The 19,787-nt window shown below is 43.6% G+C and overlaps 1 protein-coding gene across 1 annotated transcript in view; it reads right to left on the bottom strand.

The window, feature by feature from the left end:
- Window positions 1–19,787, bottom strand: part of SHROOM3 (shroom family member 3) — a 76,762-nt gene that overhangs the window by 35,569 nt on the left and 21,406 nt on the right. Inside the window, exon 5 of the mRNA XM_040237328.1 lies at window positions 5,209–5,340. Within this exon, the coding sequence (XP_040093262.1) occupies window positions 5,209–5,340 (132 nt within the window). The remainder of the gene's footprint in view (window positions 1–5,208; window positions 5,341–19,787) is intronic.

The following is a 19,787-nucleotide window of genomic DNA, read 5'->3' as shown; positions in this document are numbered from 1 at the left end:
TAGGCATTTAAACACTATTAAAATCCATGGAGCTATTATTATATTTCTAGATCTCATGTAAGTAAATATGGTGTCTTCATGGCTGAGTAGGTGATAATGCTTTGCTGGACTGTCTCCAGAGTATACGGGAAGAGACTAGAAGGATCAGATTCTGAGTCAAAACTGGAGTAGAATTCAAGGAAAAGAAGATTATATTTTCAGCAATTCCCCCCGACCCCCCGCCCCAGAATAATATTTCTTTTTCAGGGCAAGTAAACTTACTGAATGGAACATCTTGCTTTGGCAGGGACAGGTATAAATTCAAAAGGAAGGAAGGGTTAATCCCAACCAGATTAGGGAAGCCAGTCCTGGCATTCCATGTCAAGGCATATGTCACTACCAGCATTTACCCCCCCGACCCCCAAATGAAGAGGATGTGCTGAAAATGCACATGACGTGACTGAGGATAATCCCCTATGTTTATCTCCTCTAACAGAAGACTCAGAGTTAATACTCCAAGGGGACACGGAAGCAGTAGATCCCACAAGGGCTGTTTTTGCTCACCAATTCCATGCAGGTGGTAGACACTACTTAATCCTCCTCCCCACTGCTAAGAATTTTAGCAGTCTTTCACTAAAAGGATAATCCAGATCTAATTTAGGAACATGTGAAAAAAAAATCAAAGTGAATAAACTGATGGGTTAACTGAAACTACTGAATGGGAGGAAATGCCATCACAAGATACAGATGGATCTAGAACTATGAACTCACTGGTAAACATATCTCGAGCCAAGCAGAGCAAGGGTAGAGTGGGTTCCGTCTTGCAGCCAAAGGACACTTAACCCACCAATCCTCAGATGGAATGCATCCCGTGAGGACCATTCTTACTCTTCACTGCTACTCAGGGAGGGCTCTATCTCCCCAAATCCTCATTTCCCAGCTGCCTGGGGACTAAGACCCAGTGACCTATGCCATGCCATGGAGTGCCCTGACATCACCCTCTAGGAACAAGTTCTTCTACCACATTCTGGAAGCAGTAATTCTGATTACCCCTGCCATTCCTGCTTCCAAGATGGCACTCTTACAGATGGCTGACAAGAACCTGACATGCAGGTCTTCAATCCCGCAGCAGCTCCAGCCCACACAGAGACATCCTTACTCTCAAGATGAGTGTGTCAAGCATGTCGGAGTTCTCACTGTGGTCTGATGACTTCTCTACCCTCGTTTCCCACTGCTCTCCCCCTTGCTCACTGCACTCTGGCATAATGGTCACTGATGGCCTCTCAAACCCATGATATACGTTCCCACGTGAGGGACTCAGGGCCTTTGTACTCACTGTTCCCACCATAAGGAATGCTCTTCACCTGGCTCACTCCCTTCCTTTATTCATGACTGTATCGGAGAAGACTTCCTGCCACTCACTATCTTAAAAGTACCTCCTCTTTCCTTATTTCTCACTACTCTGCTTTATTATCTTCACAGCACTTACTACTACTTGACATTACATCACCTCTGTTTAAAAGTATTTTCTAAATACTTAAAACACAACAAAGAGCAGAAAACAATTATATGAAAACATTTCCTAAAGTGTACTCCCAGAACATTAATTAATTCCTCAGATGATAAAGTATGTCTGGAAAATACTGGGCTAGATAAGGTAAATAACTGTAACTTAAGACGTCCGAGTCCTTAATAAATTTGTTCATGTGGTATTCTGCAAGGCAAATATACTTAAAGCAGTGCTTTAAGTTTTTTTAAATGTAGACCATTTTTAAAGTCTTTATTAAATTTGTTACAATATTGTTTCTGTTTTGTATTTTGATTTTTTGGCCACAAGGCATGTGGGTAATATCCCACATGTTCTCTGACCACCAGGGGTTAAACCCTCACTCCTGCACTGGCAGGCAAAGTCTTAACCACTGGATCACCAGGGAAGTCCCAAGCAATGATTTAGTTTTCCCCAAAGAGCATCTAATGGATTATTATTCCATGGAACATACCTGGAGAAACAATAAATACTACCTTTTGATGTCTTGCTCAATCTTGCACTCTCAATAACTAAAAATTATCTCAGACATAGTAGGTATTCCATACATATTTGTTAGAGGAAGAATCAATGAGCATGGGCTGGTTCTTTAGTATTCTGATGGTATTATTTCAGCCTCTCGGGAGGGGACTAGACTATAGGATTTTTTGGAGGTTTTTTTCTAAAGTGTACTTTAGAAGTCCTGATACTTTAGGACCACTGTGAGATTTCTGTAGGACAGCAGAAAGACAGTGACAAGGATCTGAGAGAAAGCAGCTGGAAAACAGTTTCAGTGAAATTCCAGATCTGAGCCAGTTTGCAGGCAGTGAAAATTACGTATCTTCTGTCTCTTTGAATGTCTCTCTCCCTCTCTCCTGCCCCTCCCCATCCCTTGAGCTCCCTCTCCTTTTCCTGCTTCTTAATGAGAAACAGATCCACATATTTAGGAATGAGGCTGTGTGAAGGCTGTCACAGAGATGCTGCCCACCAGACCACTAGATGCCACTGTGCCCCTCAGAAATGTACCAGGAGAGCTTCTCCAGCTACAGCTGCCAAAGGGCAGCCCCTATGAGCAGAACTCAGAGCTGAGAACCTGAGGCATGGAATGAACAGACCACAGGATGCTTTGAGCTGGGGTAGAAGAAAATCTGCATGTATGTGTCATTTTGGGGTAACCCAAGCTTTCCTTTCTCCTCCTGTACCCCACCCAGAGCTTTTGTGTTGACAGTCATTGTGTCAGGGAAGGCTGCTCTGAAGCTTGCATTAGAGGGCAGAGTGGTAGGTACAGTGCAGGTTCCACATGCCTAAACCCCTCTGGAGGTTGGGGTGAGGAAGAAACAGCAAGTGGAAAAGCAGAGCCTGAAGAATATTGCACTTCTGATGTCAACACTGCCACTCTCCTGGGGCCTCTGGGAGCTCACCGTAGTTACTGTGGGCAGTGATTCTAGGCACCAATTGCAGCTGTCTTATTTCTGCCTTCAGCCCAGTGTATATTTAGGTCACAGTATGACTTCAGATTTAAGGGCCTCCTAAGGTTAATGGGCTTCCCTGCTGGCTCAGTGGTAAATAATCTGCCTGCAATGCAGGAGACCTGGGTTTGATCCCTGGTTTGGGAAGATCCCTTGGAGAAGGGAATGGCCACCCACTCCAGAATTCTTGCCTGGAGAATTCCATGGACAGAGGAGCTTGGCAGGGGGTCTGACATGCAGTCGCAAAACAGTGGGACACAACTTAGCAACTGAACATCAACAAAGGTTAGTGGTTAGGAGGGGTACACCCTGTTAATACACTCCTGCATTTTATAAATGTGTACTGGTTCAATGCCATTAACCTCATTCGTTATTGTTTCACTGTGTGTCTGACAAGTTTTCAGTCTTAATTATTATAATTGCTTTTCATAATTACTGAATGCTCACTATGTTCCAGGAACTACACTGTCTTACATATGTTACTCTGTTTAATCCTCACTATGATCCAATGAGATATATATTATTAATTTCATTTTACAGACAAAGAAACCAAGATCAAAGAGGTTAAGTGCTTTGCTCAAGCTTATGCAGTAGGTAATGAAATTGAGATTGAAACTGAGGTCTGATTTATAAGCCCAAGTACCTCACCATCTGGTGTCCCTTCCACAGTTGGGCCTCTGCATCCAACCTTCTAAAAGCCTGTAACACGGCCATGCCCACAGAGCAAAAGCACTGTGCCTGCACGGCATGTGGGCCCTGCTGGGGCTGTGTTCCTGGAGCACACACAGGGCTCAGATGGTGAAATTTTTCAGGGTTATGGGGAGGGCTGTGGGCAAGGGAAAGGAGTGTCTGTAACAAGGAGAGTGACCAAAAAGTATCCTAACAGGCCATGCCCACCAGTCAGAGCTCTAGGATTTATTTGGCCCTTGATCTGAGCAGACGTGGGTCGTGGGGGTTCTGAGTCTTGGCCTCGCCAAATGCATAGCCACCATCTGTTTGTTAAGTAATCCTTCCAGCAACATCCTCCCCTCCCTGATACTGACCAGCACTTTGTGCCTGGCCACTCTGTGTCCGATTCTTTATGACCCCGTGGACTGTAGCCTACCAAATTCCCTGCCCATGGAATTATCCAGGCAAGAATACTGGAGTGGGTTGCCATTTCCTTCTGCAGGGGACCTTCCCAACCCAGGAACTGAATCTGCGTGTCCTGTCTCCTGCATTGGCAGGCGGATTCTTTACCACTGGCACCACGTGGGAAGCCCCCCTGCCTCCCTACTATAACCTATATCCAAGTACTTCCAAAAAGTAGTAAGCAACAGGGCCTGGCTCCCTGGCATCAGAAGATGGACTCCAATTTGCATGGCTCCAAGTCTGTAGTAAATGCAGGGCTGTCCTGACTTCATTCTTTAATAGGTCTGGCAGGGGGAGGTCAAGCTTGGCTCCCTTCTCAGTCCCCTTCAATTGTGTCAGGTCTGATTACTATAATAAATCCCTTCCCCTGCATCACTCGTGATGGCTCTGCTTTTTTCTGACTGGACCTTGACTGCTGGAGCAATAAGACAAGCAGAAGAAAGATGACTCATATAGCTAGTTTAGAGGAAGTATATGAGGTTATGGGCAATGGCTTTGAAACCTGGCTTGGATTTGATTCATGACTCAGGTACTGAGCAGATGTTTGAGCCTGGACAAACCCATCTCTCCAGCTTCAACATCCTGTCCTATGAAATGGAGTCAAGACGACTATATCTGTTTCAAGGGTGCATACAAAGGACTGTATGAGATGTTAACTGCTTTGATTGGAGCTAAGTTGGATAACTGGCTTTAATAGAGAGAGAAAAACCAAGTGGGAAGTTCAAATACCGAATAAAACCATTCAGATAAAAAAAAAATACATATTTGTCTAAAAGAAAGGATGTGAAGCATCAAGGGAGGGAGCCGTCAGTTTTTCTGCTATAGTGTGTAATTGAGAAATGTCTGATTGAGGATCAATAAACCCCATAAATATCTCAAATGGCTAGTCATTGTTCAAAATAACCCTGGCCTCTCTCCACGCTAGTCTAGCCCAGAAGGTGATGACTCATATACGCGTCAGGGCTTTTAAGAGGATGCGGATAGTGGGTAGAGAGACTTTATACTTGGGGTGAGTAAAAGAAAACAATCCTTTCTGGGAACAGGGCATTTGAAAGCAAACCTCACCCCCACCCCCACCTCCAGGTCGCAGCTGTGGTCACTTACCTGGAATGGTAGCTCTGGGGCCAAGGCGTGCCAATCGTGCCCTGAGATATCTGCATCATGCTGGCATCGGGTTGGTTCTCTCCAAGTTTGGTCGAGTGCCAAGAGTGAGGCCGGCCTGCAGGTTCAGTGCGTCTGGGGAGGCATAGCACAGGGACCCTGCATTAGGAGCAGTCTCCACTGACCTCTTCAGCAGTGAGATTTATGGACTTGGAAGCAGAGAATGCTGTATCTCAGAGATGGAACACAGTCAAGTAAATACTGGAAAACATCTTACTGTTCATTTCTCTTACCAACCAGTTTTTTTTTTTCTGCTTTATTATTATTTTTATTTTCCTTTTCATTTTGACATGATTTCAGTTACGTACAAATATTGCAAACTTAAAGAATTCCTGCATAAACCCTTGTGCACTGTTGAGAGTGCAAGCTGGTGCAGCCACTATGGAAAACAGTATGGCGTTTCCTTAAAAAAATGTAAAATAGAGCTACGATAGGATCCAGCAAATCCCACGACTGGGTATTTATCCAAACAAACTGAAATCAGGATCTTAAAGGGGTATCTGTACTCCCGTGTTCACTGCAGCATTACTCACAATAGCCAAGATATGCCCTAAGTACACACAGAACTGACAAAGCTGAAGGGGAAAAGTGGGTGTTCTTCAGACTGCAAGGCTGGAGGTTGAATTTGGTAGGGAGGATTACACTATTGTACAGGTTCAGAGTCACAGAGTGGTTGAACTTTATTTTCGGCAAAAAAAGTGAGATAATGTTCACCATTGACTTCAGGGATTTCCAGACTGAAATCTCAACAGTGAGAAGAGTGGAGGTGCCCTGAAGTAGCATGGAGCTACCTAGGCTTGATATCAGCTGGTACACCTCCTTCAGGAAGGAGGAGACACCTTGCAACAGACTCTGAAGCAGGAAAGGCGGCTGTGCAACAATGAAGATCAGTGGAACTCTCTCATCTAGATTAAGTGAAAAAAATACTCTCTTTGTGCTTTTAAAGACAACAGTAGGTTCTCTTTTAAATCAGGGGTCCCAAACCCCCGGGCCATGGACTGGTTACTGGTCCGTGACCTGTTAGGAGCCAGGCCATATGGCAGGTGGTGAGCGGCGTGTGAACAAGCAAAGCTTCACCTGTGTTTACAGCTGCTCCCCACTGCTTGCATTACAGTCTGATTCTGCATTACGGTGAGCTGTGTAATTATCTCACTATGTATCACAATGGAATAGTCATAGAAATAAAGTACACAATAAATGTAACATGCTGGAATCATCCTGAAACCATCCCCTACCCCCAATTATTTGGGAAAAAACTGTCTTCCACAAACCTGGTCCCTGGTGCCAAAAAGGTTGGGAACTGCTGTTTTCAATGTAAGCTGTCCAGACCTCTTCAATTTCCTTCCCTTTCATTCAAGGGGCATCCACAGACACTTTCTACATGGCAGCCATTATGCTGGCGCTCGGGTTACAAAGTATCATTAGACCCAGATAGTTCACAGGGTAGTAGAAGAGACAGCCAAGCAGAGCACTGTAACACACTGAGATGGGGTCCCTGATAGAGATCTGTACAAGGTGTTCGGTGAACTCAGGAGAGGGAGTCACTGGGGGTTTCACAGTTAACTAAGCCATGGAAGATTTCTCCAGATGGAAGGGGATGGGAAATGGAAGGGAAGCACATCCACGTAGAAGAGCCAGCATGGCAGATGCATGAAAATACGGAAGAATGTGGTACAAACAGCTTACATAAGTGGAGACTAGATGATGAGTGAAGGGAAGGCAGCAGATGAAGAGGATCCAGATCTCAACCGGCCTCACTGAAGGCAACAGACAGTACCCTATGGAACTGGAGGCCACTGAAGAACCTGAGCCAAGGAGGGCCGTATACAAATTTGAGTTTCAGAAAGATACTGCCAATAATGAAAATACATTTGAGAGAGAGAGAGGATTGGAGGCTGTTGGACTGGCCAAGGTAAGAGGTTAAATAAAGACCCAGCACTAAGGCAGGAGCAGTGAACTTAGACAACAGATCTAACGCCCAGCCTGGCGAGGACTCGGATGTGGCTGGCGCAGAAGAGTGCAGTGCAGGAGGAAGGGTGGCCTTTACGTTTGTGGCCTAAGCTAGGATGGTAATATTCCTCATCTACATAAAGAACTGTGAGATGAGGGGCGGGAACAGAGTGCGGAAGGAGGGGGACAGTGGGGTATGCAATGTGAGGTGCCTGCGGGGTTGCAGTGAGGGACAGGAGGCAGTGGCAGCTACAGGACTGGCGTCTGGGCTAAAGGTAGAAACTGAGGAGGCATGAAACACATGGCCTTTGAGAAAAGATAAGCTGCCTGGGCAGAGCACCTAGGAGACTGAAAGGAAGTCCCTTAAAGATAGGCCTCTGAGAACTATCCCAATTTGGGGGTGGAAGGGGGCTGGAGGGGGCTATCAAGAGGCTTCCAGAGGAGCAGGAGGAAAACCAGGAGGGCATGGGAGTTTCACAGAATCCCCCAGGGAGAGGGTGGGGAGAGCAAGGACAAGGAACTGCCATGCATTCCAATTGACTTGACTTGATGGCTGATAAGTCTCTGCAACGGAATGACAGGGAAGAGGCCTGAGTAGGATCAGGTAAGAGGGCAGTGAAGGAGTACGTCAAGGCTGCATGTTGTCACCCTGCTTATTTAACTTCTATGCAGAGTACATCATGAGAAACGCTGGGCTGGAAGAAGCACAAGCTGGAATCAAGATTGCCGGGAGAAATATCAATCACCTCAGATATGCAGATGACACCACCCTGATGGCAGAAAGTGAAGAGGAACTAAAATGCCTCTTGATGAAAGTGAAAGAGGACAGTGAAAAAGCTGGCTTAAAGCTCAACAGTCAGAAAACTAAGATCATGGCATCTGGTCCCATCACTTAATGGGAAATAGATGGGGCTCCAAAATCACTGCAGATGGTGACTGCAGCCATGAAATTAAAAGACGCTTACTCCTTGGAAGGAAAGTTATGACCAACCTACATAGCATATTCAAAAGCAAAGACATTACTTTGCCAACAAAGGTCTGTCTAGTCAAGGCTATGGTTTTCCCAGTGGTCATGTACGGATGTGAGAGTTGGACTGTGAAGAAAGCTGAGTGCCAAAGAATTGATGCTTTTGAACTGTGGTGTTGGAGAAGACTCTTGAGAGGCCCTTGGACTATAAGGAAATCCAACCAGTCCATTCTGAAGGAGATCAGTCCTGGGTGTTCATTGGAAGGAGTGATGCTAAAGCTGAAACTCCAGTACTTTGGCCACCTCATGCAAAGAGTTGACTCACTGGAAAAGACCCTGATGCTGAGAGGGATTGAGGACAGGAGAAGGGGACGACAGAGGATGAGATGGCTGGATGGCATCACCGACTTGATGGAAGTGAGTTTGGGAGAACTCCGGGAGTTGGTGATGGACAGGGAGGCCTGGCATGCTGTGACTCATGGGGTCGCAAAGAGTTGGACAAGACTGAGCGACTGAACTGAAATGAACCGAAGAGGTGAGTGAAAGAGAAAATGGAGATAGCAAGAGGAGGTAATTCTTTAAAGAACTTGGCTCTAAAGGAGATAAAGAGGGTGGTAGCTAGAAGGCTGGGGTTCCTTAGTGGCTCAGCGTCAATGCAAGAGACACGAGTTCGATCCCTGGGTGGGAAGATCCCCTAGAGAAGGGAATAGCTACTCACTCCAGGATTCTTGACTGGAGAATTCCATGGACAGAGGAGCCTGTCAGGCTATAGTCCATGAGTTACAAAGGGTCAGATGCGACTCAACAGAACAGCTAGAAGGCTAGAGGGGGCCAGGGAGTGTTCTTGCTGTATTATTTTAAATGATGAGAAGTACGAGCAAGTCTATATGAGACAGGGAATGGATGTATGTGCAGCTGAAGACAGGCTGCCGCTCCTCAAGACTCATGAGGAAATAGGAAAGGACAGCATTCCAGAGCACACGAAGGGCATGAAGGACACGAAAGGCGTGACTTTATGTGGGAGAGAAGCCAGATCCACTGGGATGAGAAAGGAGGAAGTCAGGTGGTGGTGCTCATATGAAAGAGGGTGAGAGGACAGCTGAACGGACTGAACTTCACACTCACTGTCCTCTCGAGGGCCGAGCAAGAGGCTCAATGCGGTGGGTGGGGATCAAGGTGCATGACAGGTGAGGACTGAAGTGCTGAAACTGAACTAATGATACTGAAAGGATTTAATAACTAAGATATGTTCTCTGCTCTTAAGCTTACACTCTGGTAGGGGGACCAAATGAAGTATTTCTCTAATAAATAATAAACTGTAAAGAAATAATTCTTACAGTGAAGATAAAGTGCCCCAGACTTGCAATGCCAAGACAGGACACTCAACTTGGGAAGACGCTTCTCCAGAGTAGATTGCAGAGGTTGACTGTTTGGCTTGGATTAAGGGTGGGAGTTTCCCTTGTGGCTCAGCTGGTAAAGAATCCACCTGCAGTGCGGGAGACCTGGACTTGATTCCTGGGTTGGGAAGATCCCCTGGAGAAGGGGAAGGCTACCCACTTCAGTATTCCGGCCTGGAGAATTCCATGGACTGTATAGTCCATGGGGTCACAAAGAGTTGGACAGGACTGACTTTCACTTTCAGGGGTGGAAGTGTGTGTGGGGAGGGTGCGTAGATTTCATCACAGTTGTAACACACTAAGAACAGGATGCTTCTGAAACAAACAAATCAATGGGTCCTGAAAAACACAGCCCTTTCATTTGGATGCAGAACATATGTTGGGAGGATTCAGAGATAAATCTTTGTTTTACAACAGTCTTCCAAAATATGCAATTTAGAGATGACATGAGGAAAAAGAACAATGAAAAAGATGATCAAAATACAGCCCAGCAACATTGGGAGTCTGAATAAAGAGCAATTTGGTAAGATTTAGCAAGATAATTTTTAAGTAACATATCTTCATCAAAAGATTGAAATACAACCTAAATGCTCATCAACAGCTGACCAGTTAAGTCAGTCTTCCATACAATGGAAGACGCATGCAGCCATTAAAAGAACTGAGTAGTTCTATACATGTTGACTTGGAAATAGTTCCAAAATATATGGTAAAAGGACAAAATTAAGACACAAAACTGTGCATACAGTATGCTGCTGAACATGGGGGAAAACATACTTCTCTTTATTCATGTAAAGAGTATTTCTGGAAGAATTCTTGAGAAACTAGAACCAATCAATGACTGCCTCTGGGGAGAAACATTTATTTTTCAGGTATTTCCTTTTGTAACTTTTGAATTGTGTGTCATGTACATGTGTTACCTATTAAAAAGCCAAGTATTAAAAACTCATTTTAAAAATAAAATTCAGTGTACCTGGAGATAACCAAAAAAGTCAAACAGCTATTTATTGACCTTTTCAATGATGCAAGTAATAAGCATTCCTAAAGAGCACAGCATGCTTTACGTTTTAGGATCATTTGGATCTTAAAGAAGATAAGGAAACATTTTCCTAAAGCACATTACATCATGAGCATATCAATAAGAGTCAGAGGACCATTTACTTTTAAAATTGAGCAAACTAAGTTTTGTGTGTGGGTGTAATTTAAACAAAGCCCTTGTGTTGCATTCCTAACCACAAACAAGGAAGCTTCATTGCGTGGGATGGGTAGGCTGATGAAACTGGAACTAGGCAAGTGACATAATGTCCTTCTTAGATGATTTTGTCCTAACACACAGAGAGATATGAATGCAAAGCATGTTTTGGAGAAATTTACAATAAATTAGTTCATGTCTTTCGAGCAGTATTCACTCAACTCCTTCCATGTGCCTTCTACCTTGCTGTGACTGTGGTTTTTGTTCAATTTAATTCAAACTTAACTTGAAGAAAGTAGGGGAAACCACTAGGCCATTCAGGTGTGACCTAAATCAAATCCCTTATGATTATACAGTAGAAGTGACAAATAGATTCAAAGGATTAGATATGATAGAGTGCCTGAAGAACTATGGACAGAAATTTGTAACACTGTACAGGAGGCAGTGACCAAAACTATCCCAAAGAAAAAGAAATGCAAGAAGGCAAAGATGTTGTCTGAGGAGGGCTTACAAATAGCTGAGAAAAGAAGAGAAGTGAAAGGCAAAGGAGAAAGGGAAAGAAATACCCAACTGAATGCAGAATTCCAGAGAACAGCAAGGAGAGATAAGAAAGCCTTCTTAAGTGAACAATGCAAAGAAATAGAAGAAAACAACAGAATGAGAAAGACTAAGGATTGCTTCAAGAAAATAAGAGATACCAAGGGAACATTTCATGCAAAGATGGGTACAATAAAGGACAGAAACAGCAGGGACCTAACAGAAGCAGAAGAGATTAAGAAGAGGTGGCAAGGATACATAGAAAAACTACTCAAAAAAGGGCTTAATGACCCAGATAACAACGATGGTGTGGTCATTCTGGAGTGTGAAGTCAAGTGGGCCTTAGGAAGCATTACTAGGAACAAAGCTAGTTGAGATTATGGAATTCAAGCTGAGCTATTCAAATCCAAAAAAGATGATGCTGTTAAAGTGCTGCACTCTATATGCCAGCAAATTTGAAAAACTCAGCAGTGGCCACAGGATTGGAAAAGGTCAGTTTTCATTAAAATCCTGAAGAAGGGCAATGCCAAAGAATGTTCAAACTATTGCACCGTTTCCCTCATTTCATACGCTAGCGAGGTAATGCTCAAAATCCTTCAAGCCAGGCTTCAACAGTATGTGAGCTGAGAACTTCTAGAAGTACAAGCTGGGTTTAGAAAAAGCAGAGGAACCAGAGATAAAATTGCCAATATCCACTGGACCATAGAAAAAGCAAGAGAATTCCAGAAAAGCATCTGCTAACTGACAATGCTAAAGTATTTGACTGTGTGGATCACAACAAACTGTGGAAAATTCTTAAAGAGATGGGGATACCAGGCCACCTAACCTGCCTTTTTTCCAGTAGTCATGTATGGATGCGAGAGCTGGATCATAAAGAAGGCTGAGCACCAAAGAATGATGCTTTCAAACTGTGGTGCTGGAGAAGACTCTCGAGAGTCCTTTGGACTGCAAGGAGATCCAACCAGTAAATCCTAAAGGAAATGAATCCTGAATATTCATTGCGAGGACTGATGCTGAAGCTGAAGCTCCAATACTTTGGCCACCTGATGTGAAGAGCCGACTCACTAGGAAAAAACCCTGATGCTGGGAAAGACTGAGGACAGGCAAAAAGGGCAACAGAAGGTAAGATGGTTGGATGGCATCGCTGACTCAATGGACAGGAATTTGAGCAAACTCTGGGAGACAGTGAAGGACAGGGAAGCCTGGAGTGCTGCAGACCCCTCTTTGTGCAAAGAGTTGGACACGACTGAGTGACTGAACACCACCACCACCACCTTGACCTCAGGGAGGTCACAGATGGCCGCAAGGAGTTTATAATCCTACTGGGGAGCCTTGAATGGGAGAAAAAGTATTAAACAGCATCAGAGTATTATTCATTCACTCAAAAAATACTTCAGTGCCTACTGAGTGCCAAGTATCATTTTGGGCACTTGACCTATTTTCTCACATAGCCTTCATACTCTATGATGTAGGGCACTTAGGTAGTCTTACTCTTCCTCCCAGCCCTCTCCACCCATTTCTCTTCTCCCTCCAGCTAATCTCTGTGGTGAATTTCTCATCTATCTTTTCTAGGGATTTGTTATGCAAATACAAACAAATAGGAACAGATCCCTTTCACTCCCTTCACAATAGGAAAGTTATGTGGTGCTCTGCTGCTGCTGCTTTCAGTTGCTCAGTCATGCTGACTCTTTGCGACCCCATAGACTGTAGCCCACCAGACGCCTCTGCCTATGGGATTCTCCAGGCAAGAATACTGGGGTGGGCGGCCGTTCCCTACGCCAGTGGATCTTTCCGCCCCAGGGACTGAACCTGTATCTTCTGCAGCTCCTGCCCTGGCAGGCGGATTCTTTACCACTGAGCCACTGCAATTTGGTAGTTACTGCTAAATTGCTCCTTTTATTCTTTAGAAAGTGAAAGTGAAGTCGCTCAGTCGCGTCCGACTCTGCGACCCGTGGACTCTAGCCCACCAAGCTCCTCTGTCCATGGGATTTTCCAGGCAAGAATACTGGAGTGGTTTGCCATTTCCTTCTCCAGGGGATCTTCCTGACCCAGGGATCGAACCCAGGTCTCCCACATTGCAGGCAGACGCTTTAACCTCTGCACCACCAGGGAAGCCCTTTTTTGGGGAGACAAATAACATGCATAATTAAATGTCACTGTGCAAGTGATTCTTAGAGGAGATCATATCTTCTTTAGTATAGAAGAATAGATTATTTGTATTTGAACAAAAATGCCTTTTCAGGCATTTCCAGTTTATGCGAAAATGATGTACCTCAAACACAAAACCCATCATCTTCCAAAATATTAAAAAAAAAAAAAAGGTGGTAATTGTTCTTTGGCAAAGGCACTGCTTTTGAGATATCCTTTAGCCCTTTTCAGCATCCCTCACCTCTAGATTCTGTGACTACTGGGCTCCTCAAAGCTATACTTCAGATTTTTTGGATTCATAGAAAAATCTAACAAGCAAACATTTCCAAGGCTTTCATAACTGCCTAACCTCTGTGTCTTTAAAAAGTGGCTCAGTGGGTAGAAAGGTATGCATTAGGTAATATAACCCCATAGCAACACACAGTCCTTTCTGGAAAGAGAAGTTCTTTTTAAATGTCACATCCTGATAATATGCCCTGGGGACTTTTGGCTTTGGCAACTGAATCACAAGTAAGAGTGAAGTCTAACATCTAAAATTTGCATAAAAAGTAAAAGCAAAATCTTTTCTTGTAAGAAGTTTTACCCCATTCTTCCACACCTGTTCCAACATCCTTTCACTACTAGTTTATCTCCTCCTCACCCTTCATTTTGAAACATTTTTAAGCTTAAATTTTATTGATGACCACACAAAACTATTATCATGAAAAAGAGGGACTAGCCAGGGGGTGGGTGGGTGTCTTTCACTTAGTCACCAATGGGTGATAATGCTGAAATGTCTTTTCTTACTATGCCCTCTTTCTTTCGTCCTCCCCTCAACTGACATCTACAGAGAAATCAGAAGTCAACTCTCCTTCCCACACTTCACAGTCTGCCTATAAGCGATGGCAGAGGTTGACACTAACAGGATCTTTGTTCTGTAACTGCATTCATCTTTGTTTTTCTTTGACTTTCAAATACAACTACAATAAATAGCATAGAATAGATAAGCATAAGCTCTAATTAACAACAATTTCTTCTTCTCAACTCTCAACTTGGAACTAGACTTTTTTTTGTTGGAGGAAGCAAGGAGGAACTGGTTTTTACTGATTTCTTCAGATATCAGACACTACCAGTTAAATTTTTTTCTTCCCTACTACCTCTTTGTGCCATAGAATATGTTTAAAGGGTACCCTTTACATCAAATCAGAGAAGGCAATGGCACCCCACTCCAGTACTCTTGCCTGGAAAATCCCATGGATGGAGGAGCCTGGTAGGCTGCAGTCCATGGGGCTGCTGAGGGTCGGACATGACTGAGCGACTTCACTTTCCCTTTTCATTTTCATGCATTGGAGAAGGAAATGGCAACCCACTCCAGTGTTCTTGCCTGGAGAATCCCAGGGACGGGGGAGCCTGGTGGGCTACCGTCTGTGGGGTCGCACAGAGTCGGACACGACTGACGCGACTTAGCAGTAGCAGCAGCAGCAGTTACATCAAATACCAACCAAGATTATTTCAAAAGCAAGCTAATTATTTTTTATACAGTGCTAAAGTATGAATTAAATTTCATTTGCCAAAACAAGGAAAGAGGGTTTTTGGTGTGTGTGAGGTAGAAGCCTTATCTTTTGGTAGTGATTTTTTTCTAAACACCATTCAACTAAAACAAATAAAAGAAATAAATGCTCTCCAAATCTCCAACACTGAAGACACGCTTCTCTTTTGGAGTAAGTGTTACGCGTGGTATTATGTTTTTCTCTTCTCTATACCAGTTTCTCTTTATTTAGAGGAAGGAGACACAAATGAACAATTAAAGGCAACAATAAAACAAATGAAAGAGTAGAGAGCATTAATTTTAAGGCAAAGAGGCTGAAAACTTTATGAACACTTGCTCCAGCCCCTCAGTTCCTACTTGCTAACATTTCCATGATAACTTTTACAACAAGGAGGAATTTAATTGTTACTACCATTCACACTTAACCTGACACTCTGGGGAGAAAATAATAAAACTTGGAAGAATGCTCTCTCTTATTCACCTTTAAGTGAAAGAATGCCAAATAAAACTTGAAAAACCAGTCCTAGATCCTTCTCTCTATATACATGCTTTATAATCTAAGCAGTTCATTTCCCTTTTTAGCTTCTACATGGTACAATAATAAAAAAAAAAAAAACAAATATTCAAGTCACATTGAGATCCAGGACAAGACTACAACCGGTGCAGCCACCTGTTCTTTGCCATATCATATTTTCTTTCAAGTAGAAGCATCCCTGCAGCAAAGCACTGGCACAGCTCTGAATAAAATTTTCAAATCAAAGATTCTATAAGGAGACAAGCTGAATTTGAATTATTGTGAATAAAGGAAAAGATAGTCAAATATTTAAGCCTTCCATTGTGATGGATGTCAATAAGGTACACTCAGCAATCTCAATAAACACTTCTTTCATGCAAACTCAAAGTTAAAGGAGAAGACTACGCCTTTCCTTTAAAACTGAGACTACAGTTGCAGGTTCCTTTTCTTTATACAAACGTTGGCAAAGAGAATAGAGAACTTGGTTACAAGTCCACAGATAAGTAGCCATTCCTTGTGAGAAACAGAAATTATGACTCTGAAATTCCCTGGGGAAATGGGGAAGCAAAACCACGAAGTTACACAACACAAAGCAATTGCTAACTTGAAAAAGATAAAAATCACTCTAAACGCACACATCATAAGAAATACAGTGACTGGACACGTCGGAGAGAGAATGACTGAAAATCCCCACACAGGACTATTGATAGTACACGGAATAATCAGAGGTGCTCAAACAATGAGAACTTACATGACAATTTAGAGAAACGGGCTTAAACTTAATACAATATAGCACAACATCAATAGACACCTGTGAAATTCTTGTCAGCTGAGAATCCTGCAATGCAAGATTCTAAATCTCACTCTAACATAACCGTGGGCTTACCTTGTGGCAAAGAGAAACATCCTAGATAACAACCCTCTGGCCACCTGCAAGTCATACTCAGGAGTGGGATAAAAAGCCATTGCACTCTGCTACTGCTCTTTCTGCTTCTTCTGGGGCTGGCAAGGCTCCTCAATGATGCCAGCATCTCCCATCAGACAGCTTGAACCACCAAGAACTCACTAAGCTTCATGCAAGTGGGAGGGACCCATTTCCAGCCACCTCTGTCAATTGTCAATTAAAACTCAATTCCTGCTCTCTAAGAGGGAAGAAGAGAAACTGACCCTTAGTAACTTCTGAGAAGAACCAGCATCTTAGACAGCAGCACGCAGCTCAGGAATGCCAGAATTCTATTCTGTGGGCAGGAGGAGGAGAGAAGGAAGGAAAACCATCTGCTGATAAAAGGCACCACACTGTACTCAGGAAGTTTCCTTTTTAATTGATCTTCTCTGCTGAACCCGAGCCCTCCTCCACATCCAAAAATGCCACTGTCTGCAAAAATGCGTGTTAATGGCGTTAAGCTTCCCACAGTTTGGGAGACTACTGAAGGAGGTCCTATACCAAACATCCACTGAGGTTCCTGAGACACACTGATGGGGACAGAACTCACTGCCAATGGAAGTGTAAAGTACCAGCTGAGTTCAACTTGCTGCCCAAATGAGAAGGAATAAAGAGTCAAAGCCTGAGTTTCTATGGCCCATTCATCTCAACAGAGCACATATCACCATGTATGGTAAGTGAAGTGAACCCGCTCAGTTGTGTCCGACTCTTGGCGACCTCGTGGACTGTAGCCTGCTAGGCTCCTCTGTCCATGGGATTCTCCAGGCGAAAATACTGGAGTGGGTTGCCATTTCCTTCTCCAAGGGATCTTCCCAACCCAGGAATTGAACCCGGGTCTCCCGCATTGCAGGCAGGTGCTTTATCCTCTGAGCCACCAGGGAACTTTCACTTTTATGTATGGTAAGCACTTACTAATTAGATGAGATGGTCATTACAATGATGATGGTGATCGGTGGTGGAGGATGAGGAGGGGACGAGATGTTTATGGAGAAAGCACTGGCTTGGAAAATCTTGGGTTTTAAGCTGGAACATTTTGTCTCTTGAACTCACTCACTGGACTACTCTAGCCTGAGGCTTGACAGAATTTAGGTAGAAGTTCTGCCAAGATAAGTTAGATCATAGGATTCCTATTGACAGGTTGGACAAGAGAATTAGGAATCTAACCAGGAAAAGAACAGGACTGGATCTATGAGAATATTAAGCCCTGGACCACTAAGAGCTTCATCTTCTCTTTAACTTGATGATTTAGCGGGTCCCTATATATACCTGGGAGGAGGGAGAAAATCCTTTCTATTTTCTCCATGAAAAAGGAGCTATATATATCCATGACCCCCTGGACTTGGAATTGGCTCATGACATGATCCCAGCCCTCTTCAATTTCCAAATTGGTGTAGGCTTCCATGGCCTGTCAAGAATTAGACTTGCTCACTGCCCACTACTAACCTTCCACCTCAAAACCTGTAGACTCCTAAGATGATAAGCACATCATTTCTGCTCTCTCTAAAGACATCAGCGTTTCACCCCTTCCCCTGTTTCAAAACAGGACTTAGCAAAGAGATCAAACCAGTCAATCCTAAAAGGAATCAACCCTGAATATTCACTGGAAGGACTAATGCTGAAGCTGAAGCTCCAATACTCTGGCCACTTGATGTGAAGAGCCAACTCACTGGAAAAGACCCTGATGCTGGCAAAGATTGAGGGCAGGAAGAGAAGCAGGTGGCAGAGGGTGAGATGGTTAGATAGCATCACTGACTCAATGGACATGAATTTGAGCTAACTCTGGAAGACAGTGAAGGACAGGGAAGCCAGGCGTGCTGCAGTCCCTGGGGTCACAAAGAGTCAGGCACAACGGAGCGACTGAACTAACAGACCACAGCCAACTTGAAAGAACTCTTAATGGCCAAAGCTGGAACAATTTGAGCAATAAAATAAATAACCCACAGAATAACATAAAATGAAGGCGTCCTTACTTATACACATAGTCGACTAAATAAATAAATGGAGCAAAAGAGAGCGCTCTTCCTTACAGAAGACATCTAAGAAAGAAGTTCATCTTTAGAACATTACAGTAATAACTGTCACAGGCAATATCCATTGACAGATGCTAAAAATCAGTGGGAGATAGTTTGAGGAGAAACAATCTTTGCAAAGCCTCAAAACTACCTCCCCCTTACCCAAGATATGTGTCAACTGCAAGAAGACCAACAATAACTTTACAGTGAAGAAACCTCACCTCCACCAGGTAACCAAGGTTAACATCACCAGTAATAACACGTATTGACACCACGTAATACTGGAAATGACCCCCTAAAAAGGACACATCGTTTCTGTGGTATTCTTGCCGAAAATGCTTAACCTCTATCCAACCATGAGATGATACCAGACAAACCGAAATAGAAAACACTCGACCAAACAACTGGTCCATACTCTTCATGAAGTGTCAACGGTCATAAAAGATGAGGAAAGGCTGAGGAAGTATCATGGATTCGAGAAGACTAAGGGGTCATGACAACTAAAGACAATGTGGGATCCTGGAATGGAAAAAGGACACTGGAGGGACGGGTGGCGGGGGGTGATATCTGACTAAAGTCTATCCGAGGTTATAGTCTGTAGTTAGAAGTACTACACCAACACTATTCCTTAGTTTTTTGATATTTACACTGTGGTGTCAAAAGATATTAACATTACAGAAAGCTGGGTGATGGGTGGGTAGAAAACCTCTGTACTATTTTCACAGCTTTTCTGTGAGTCTAAAATTATTTCAAAATAAAAAGTAAAAAGCAAAACAGGCAGGATTTGAGATCTGAATAAACTGGATGAGAACCAGACCAATTTCCAAATTCGGTCCTGTATCAGTAAAATGTGGGTTGCAGAGATCTAAGAGCACAGGAAAGAGTATGGGTGGACTGTTGTAGGGGCTTACGATATACCTGTGGAGATAAGATACATACACATGTGAAATCCTTAGAGGATAAGTAGAGTAAAAATTCCGGCCAATAGGACATGAGCAGGCGTGACGTTTTCAAAAGGAAAAAGTCTATCTGCTCCCTTACAGTCTCCCTTCATACAGACCCACCATCAATGAGCCAGTTTTGACCATGAAGATGAGGGCAACCCCAGCTTATTTCAAAGATAATCTCTTCATGGTTATAAGCACAGTCTCTGCATGGTTAGGATACCACCTAGATATACATTTAGGTTTGTCTGTTGTATCCAGCTGTTAAGGGTTGTTTTATGAAACACTTCAATTGTTTCAAACTCAAACCCAGGTCTGTGTAATTCCACTGTTCACATTCTCAGCCCCCATTTAGTCTCAGTTCTACCTGCCATCATCTACCTCTTGAAAGGC

This window comes from Oryx dammah, unplaced genomic scaffold (assembly GCF_014754425.2).
Source record: "Oryx dammah isolate SB20612 unplaced genomic scaffold, SCBI_Odam_1.1 HiC_scaffold_3, whole genome shotgun sequence".
NCBI classification, from domain to species: domain Eukaryota; kingdom Metazoa; phylum Chordata; class Mammalia; order Artiodactyla; family Bovidae; genus Oryx; species Oryx dammah.
Note: the sequence above shows the minus strand (reverse complement) of the source record. Positions and strands in the feature narration are given on the sequence as shown.